At 36.2% G+C, this 6,836-nt stretch overlaps 1 protein-coding gene across 2 annotated transcripts; it reads left to right on the forward strand.

Moving 5' to 3' along the window:
• Positions 1-1,224: 1,224 nt before the first annotated feature.
• Positions 1,225-6,200, forward strand: LOC113757142 (protein CHLOROPLAST IMPORT APPARATUS 2-like). Of its 2 annotated transcripts, none has more exons than XM_027300552.1 (3): positions 1,225-3,611; positions 4,929-5,053; positions 5,816-6,200. In XM_027300552.1, the coding sequence occupies exons 1-2, from the start codon at positions 2,481-2,483 to the stop codon at positions 5,049-5,051; spliced, it is 1,254 nt and encodes a 417-aa protein (XP_027156353.1). In that variant the 5' UTR covers positions 1,225-2,480; the 3' UTR covers positions 5,052-5,053; positions 5,816-6,200. The 2 variants fall into 2 exon arrangements, with proteins under 2 accessions (XP_027156353.1, XP_027156352.1); XM_027300551.1 differs by having other exon boundaries at positions 1,229-3,611; positions 4,898-5,053.
• The last annotated feature ends 636 nt before the right edge of the window (positions 6,201-6,836 follow it).

Genomic DNA, 6,836 nt, shown 5'->3' on the forward strand with positions numbered 1-6,836 from the left:
GAAGTCTAATTTTTTAGCAAGTTTGTATTATACTAGTTTTTTAACAACTTTTGCTACAGGAACCCCAAAAACTTATCAAAGTTTTTAACCTACACACTTAAAATATCCAAAACACAAAAAAAAAAAAAAAATCCCTTCCCCTTTTCTTCTTCTTCCTCCCCCACCACCACCTCCGTCGCCGGCCACCCTTCCCCCTTCTTCTTTTTTTTTTTTCCTTTTTCCCTCTCCCCCTCTTCCTCCCCTGCCACCCTCCCCTCTGTCTTTTTTTTTCTCTCTGCGTCTCCCCTACTCCTTCCCCCACCACGGAGCTGAGACGCGAGACCAAATCGGAACGGGGGAGGGTGAGGGTGGGGGGGAGGGGAGAAGGAAAATTGCCCAAAAAAAATCATTTCGCTGATTCATTTGCCGGCAAGAGCAAGGAGAGGAGAGGGGAGGAGAGGGAGAGGGAAAATATGAAAAAAAAAAAGAAATCAGGCGGGAGGGAACAGGGAGGGGAAGGGGCAGAGGGTGGCGGGGGGAGGGAGGAAAGGGATGGTGGCAGAGGGTGGTGGGGGGAGAGGGGAGGAAAGGGATGGCGGGGAGGGAGAGGAGAAAAGCAAAAAAAAAAAAAAAGTTTGTATGTGTTTGCAGAGGCAGTTTCGGGAGAGGGAACAGGAGAGGGGGAAGGGAGGAAGGAAAGAAAAAAAAGAAAGAAAGAAAATGAAAGAAAAAAAAGAAAAGATTTCAAAAAAGTTTTTTCATCTTACAAAAATTTTTCTACAACTTCTACAGTGATCTACAGTAAAATTTTATACAAACACCGAAAAAACTCACCTTCCAAATAGGCCTAAAAATTAAGTTCTTTAGCTTCTTCAACCAACTAGGTATTTGAAGAAGTTGCGTGTAAATTTGTTACTAGTTACTACCATATCAGCATACCATCAAAAATACTAAAATATCTGCAACGAAAATATTTGAATTTTTAATTCCAATTTTTTCCCATTTTGGTTAGACAGGAAAGATTTGAAAAAAAAATAATTTAGTTCCATAAAAGTTATCTCAATAAGGGTGGTTATGTCAATGAATGATGTCACTAGACAATAATGGATTACTGATGAAATTGCAAAGATAGAAAATCTAAGCTTAGACTTCTCCATTTGCTTAGCACAAAAGTGGTCCTACTCCCTTCCCATAACTGATTAAACCTTCCCTCTCCTTGTCCCTTTCTTTTCTCTTTCCATCACCCAACCAAAGTTCTTCCAGTCCCTCACTCCAGAGTCCAGACTCCACACTCTAGTGCGTGTCTATGTGTGATGAAGTGTGTGTGAGAGACAGAGTGAGGGGAGGGATAGGGGTTTTGAAGGGTGAAGACTGAAGGGTTCTCTCTGCTATATCCACTGAACTGATCAACAGAGGAATTGGACCTTATTATCTGCCCCTCTCGTGATTCATTTTGTCCCAGAAGAAAAAAAAACTCTCACCTCTAGAAATAACCATATATATATAAACCTCAAGGTTGTCCATTCTTGGATTCCTTTACCAGACACGTTTCCACTTTTGAGATATTTCTCTGAATTCTCAGCATCCCTCTTCACCAAATCTTATTTCTATTCTTGACACTAGAATTTTGGGTTCTTGTGTGCATTTACTCCTCTTTCTTCGCCATCAGTCTTTGACAATTTGAGCTTTTCAGAGTTTTTAAAGCACTGTGTTTCAATTTTTCTTTCATCCTGCAAAACTTTCAGCGGACAGACAGTAGCTTTTCCTTTTGCTTTACCTCATAGCTGAAGATAGGAACTTCATAAATTCTGGAGGACAATTTGGCGTAGACTTTCCTTTCAATGTGACGGTAAATTCAAGGCTGATTTTTTGAGGCTTTCTTGTATTTTTCTGGCCTTCCTTTTTAAAGGGTTTCTGGTGACTTCTTAGTCTGAGGTACTGTTAAAAGGTTTTGGCCTGTTCACTTTTTCTTGACGGTCATTTAGGTTCTTTTGGTCCATAGTGAAGCGAAGTGAAGTTGTACCTTTTAGGGTTTAAGCCTTCAGGGCTCTTGTACTTTCTTCTCCTTTGCGGACAGTTCCTCTTTACCTATTCAACTCTTGCTACTTCTCTGCCGATTGTTGCTGAAACTTTGCTGAATTTAAAGCTGTCCCTTTTCGCATCTTCATCATTAAGGTGCAATTGAAGCTTGAAACTATTCAAGAATTGCTGGAGTTTCCAGCTTTTTTTGTTTTATTGTTTTGTGAAGTGGGATTTCCTCTAAGCTTTCCCATTTTCATGACAATTGTCTTTTATTAGGCTTTGAATTCAGTTTTCCAGTCTTCTTTCTGAAATTAAATTCTGTCCTGAAAGTCGAAAGGTTGCAATTTGCAGCTTCTGAATGAAGGCATAAGTAGCTCAGCTTTCCATCTTGTCTTGATGGGATTTTACTCTTGATTGAAGGCTTTTGTCAAGTTTCTCCTGGATTCAATTTTTTCAATCTTTCTTGATTCAATCTACAAATGTCTTCTTGTTTGAGTGGAGGCGGTCGAGCATACAGATTACACCTTGAGATTATCAAATCTCCAACAACATCATGGACGTCACAGTCGTCATCTCCTTCATCAACTCTCTCAGAATCAAGCAACTCTCCAATTGCAATCTCCACTAGAAAGCCTCGAACACCTCGAAAAAGGCCTAATCAGACTTACAATGAAGCAGCTGCTCTGCTTTCCACAGCCTATCCTAAAATTTTCTCCACAAAACACCTCACCAAGCCTTGCAAATTCACCAAACAACAGTACCCCTTTTCATATGAGCCATCAGACTTGTTACTACCTTTTCCAGTCATCGATAATTCGAGCTTCTTGATACATCATCCACCTGTGCTAGAGAAGCCTAATAGTTATCCAATTGAGCAAAAGATGGCAAGTTCTTGTGAAAAGCCATGCCAGAGTCCAGGGGAAATCAATTCCAAGATGAATTTCTCGGAGGTGTCTGATGATTTCAATGAGGATTTCGATGCAGAGTCAATACTTGATGAGGAAATTGAACAGGGGATTGACAGCATAATGGGGAATTTAGGTGTGGAAAATGAAGCAGTTGATGAGTCTAATACGTTTTGTTATGGTACTAATACTAGTCAAATAGGAACTTGTTATGGTTATCCAGTTGGGCTAGGATTTGGAGTTAATTCTGAGTATGGAAATTTTGGGATGAGAAATAATCACATTAGAGCATTTAGGAATAGTGACGAGGGAGATTGGTGGTTTCCTATTGTAAATGTCCGTGACATCACACCAAGATTCCATAAACCACCGGCGGAGAAGAAGAAGAAAAAGGTCGAAAAGACGGTCGAATTGAAGAATTTAGCTGAACCATCATCAGTAACTGCAAAGGAGACTCTAATTTCATCATCATCTGCAAGAGCAATGAAGCAAAATTCTGGTCCTGCACAAAAATTAGCCAAGGACAAAGTCAAGGACAAGGACAAGGACAAGGAGGAGGAGGAGGAGCCTAATGAGCCTAAGCCAAATGTTGGTAGCTTGCTACTAAAATTGAACTACGACAACGTATTGACTGCGTGGTCCGATGGGCCGTCGCCATTTGCCGATGACTCTCCAGTGGCTGAGGCTTCTGGAAATGATTTGCAAGTATGTTTTCTCTAGTCCTCCTGCCCTGAAATTGATACTAGTAGTTCGTTATTTTAGTTAAAGAGTACTAAGCTTATTGTTTTAGACTATGCTCATGTCGCACGTGCTAACTTTTTCTTTTTTGCAAAATTGGCCTCTTCTCTTTGGAACTCTTTTTATTACTTTTTTAGAATTGTTTTTAAGTTATTGAAATTTGTTAATCATTAGTCACAAAATTTAATCATGATGGCTGTCGTTGGCTTCGTACGGCATTATCAAACAGCTGCTTAGGTAGGACCTTTTACCAAAAAAAAAAAAAAAGATTTTTAGAATTTATTTTGGTTGTTCCTTTAAAAAATTAATCCTCAAGGAATAAATTCTGTGTCTATTTTTGTTTTATACACTCTAATTAGTGGTATGACTACACTAGTAATAAATAACAATTTTCTACATTCCATTAGTGTGACAAGATGGCGTCCTTTTTACTATTTCTTCTCCATGTGTTTGTTTCTTAATTGAACGAGCTTTTCCTTCTTTGATTTTAAAATAATTTAATTAACTTTATTATACGTCAAACTTCACTATCTTATTATAGGGAATGTATAAACTAATTAAAAATTGTGGGTTCCATATTATTTTAAGCTGTCTGTCATTCTTCATTAACCTATTAGCATCTTGTACGTATCCAACTTTGTTTAGAACTCTTTGAAGTCTACACTGAATTTCTTAAGGTCTTTAAAAAATATTGAAAACTCCATGTATTTATGCACCACAATATTTATTTAGAAAAATTCTATACTAAACGATAAATGACTTAAACTATAGGAAAAAAATTTGAAAAATGGGTCACCTCTATGTTAATTTCTATCGTTTAGAAATATCGTGATATTCAGTTGCATATGAACTCATTTATTTAATCGGTCAAGTAAACATGATTTTAAAAATTCACTAAAACATAGCAACTAACAACTATCCATTTAATCAAATGATAACCAAAATGTAGCGGATGAAAAATTCTTTTTTCCAAAAGTTGGCTTGGATGACTTTATCAATTACTATTAGTATTTTGTTTTGCAGTTGGGAGCATGAATCATGTGATGTTCACATGTTTACTTAGAAATGGTACTAGTACTCTGAAACATAGTTTTCAATTATCAAATGAGAAACAAAATATAAACATTTTCTTGGATGGTTTTGCAAAATTCCTTTTTCCAAAACTTTGCTTGGATGATTTTGTCAATTACCACCAATCATTTTCTGTTGCATTTGGGAGCATTAATCATTTTTCAAATCTATATTGAGTGCAGGCCAGGCTGGCTAAAATAGACTTATTCTCAGAAACAGGTGGTGTTAGGGAAGCCAGCGTATTGCGCTACAAGGAAAAGCGACGCACGCGCCTATTCTCGAAGAAAATCAGGTACCAAGTCAGGAAAGTCAATGCTGATCGACGGCCCAGAATGAAGGTATTTAACGGTTTTCTTTGGCCTTGCTAGCATTTTGGGTTAATTTTCATATACACCCTAAACTACCACTCGTTGTTAATTTTACCCCTAGATATCAAGTTTTTTAGTATTGTTAAATCAATTGTAGCATTTTAGTAGGTTATACAATTATTCTGAAAAGGCTTCAATATGTCTAATTTGCATGAGTTTATTCCAATACCCTTGTGATTATAGTGTACTAAACTATTTTTATTCAAAGACAGCTACCAAAATTTAATGTTTTCCATACTATTCGAGCAATTTGCTACAAATTGATATTATTAGGTACTTAATTGCTGCAATTAATCGTTTAGGTGTATATTGCGCTTAATCTTTTCTTATTTCATGTGGGGTTAGAGATGTTAAGAAAGACCAATTGATCGCTTTGGCTTGACATAAAAATGCGATAGAAATTTATTCTTACAGGGTATTTTAAAAGTGTCATCTATTTAAGGAACGAAAAAATGCTTATTTGGTTGGCCAACACTGCTTGGAAGTATGACTTGGCTTCTTAACTCACATATTATTATTGCTAGAACATCTCCTGTTTTAGGAAATACTTATGTGTTAATTCTTGAGTGAATTTATTACTTCGAGTTTGCATGTGTTCAAATCATTTATATTGTATTAGTTTCTAGGTCATAGTTATAATTCCGTATAATTTGGTGGTTTACTATATCAAGTTTCTTATGATGATTACTCACAATGTAGTGGTCTCAAATAAATTTGTTGCTAATTATGCAGGGTCGATTTGTGAGAACGCCAAATTCTCCTGATAGTGAGCAAGGATAGAGGGACTTTTCTTAGCAACACTAGTCTATATAGCCATTTTGCATCAGCATTTTTTTCTTGATTTTTTTTCCCCTCAAGACCAGCTTGAACTACCACCATAGGCAGAAAATTGGTTAAGGTATGCGTACCAAGAAGAGAAGGAAGATCTTTTGCTCACTTTTTTGTAACATTCCTCTTAGACTTTCTGTTTGTAGCCTTCTTAGAGAAGTGCTTTTGTATCAATTTGCTTCTCAAATCATGGTTGAAAATTACCTTCTTATACAACGAGCAGCTGGCTAGAAACTTCACTCTTTGTTACTTGATGAATAAAGTAATTATACTATAATATTTTTCAACCGTTTTTAGTTTTTTTTTACTATTTTATCGTCCTATTAAATTCTCAAATTTGTTAGATAGATCAATACGTCCCTCCATGTAAACATGGTATTGATGTTAAGATATTAATTTCAATTGGTACATGTTATTTCTTATCGTTTAGTGGAGGATTTAACTCCATCTTACACCCTTAAACATGTATCACTTTATCACTTTGCACCATAAACATCAATTTTGGACACTTTGCATTCTAAATGTCTCATTTAAGTCCAATTAATAATTACGTTCGCAAAATTAATGAAATAAAGGGCGGTGAAAATTAATGACAATATGCTGTTATGCTCTAACTACAACCCTTAGCTTTTTGACCAGTTTTAGCACATTATCACTTATTTATATGGTCTCAGTTGCTAATATTGTTAGGAAAATTAACGAGATAAAAGATGGTGCTAAGAATTGATAATGTATTATTTTATTTTGCTATGAAACTTTGTAGTTATGATTACTTTTGGCATATTATGATTGATTATTAGGTTCTCTTTGCCGTTAATTTTGTAAAAGTTGTCATTGATTGGGCTTAAGTAGGACAAACTTGAGGGTTAGAGTTTAGAGTACAGAGTATCCAAAATTGAAATTTAGGATGCAAGGTGGGAAAGTG

This window comes from Coffea eugenioides, unplaced genomic scaffold (assembly GCF_003713205.1).
Source record: "Coffea eugenioides isolate CCC68of unplaced genomic scaffold, Ceug_1.0 ScVebR1_2768;HRSCAF=3857, whole genome shotgun sequence".
Classification (NCBI taxonomy): Eukaryota; Viridiplantae; Streptophyta; class Magnoliopsida; order Gentianales; family Rubiaceae; genus Coffea; species Coffea eugenioides.

Excerpts from the sequence above, each read along its gene's own strand:
- LOC113757142 (XM_027300551.1), top strand. The coding sequence starts at position 2,481 with ATGTCTTCTTGTTTGAGTGGAGGCGGTCGAGCATACAGATTACACCTT. Across the intron at positions 3,612-4,897 it reads CTTCTGGAAATGATTTGCAA|GCCAGGCTGGCTAAAATAGA; the intron begins GTATGTTTTCTC and ends TATTGAGTGCAG. Across the intron at positions 5,054-5,815 it reads ATCGACGGCCCAGAATGAAG|GGTCGATTTGTGAGAACGCC; the intron begins GTATTTAACGGT and ends CTAATTATGCAG.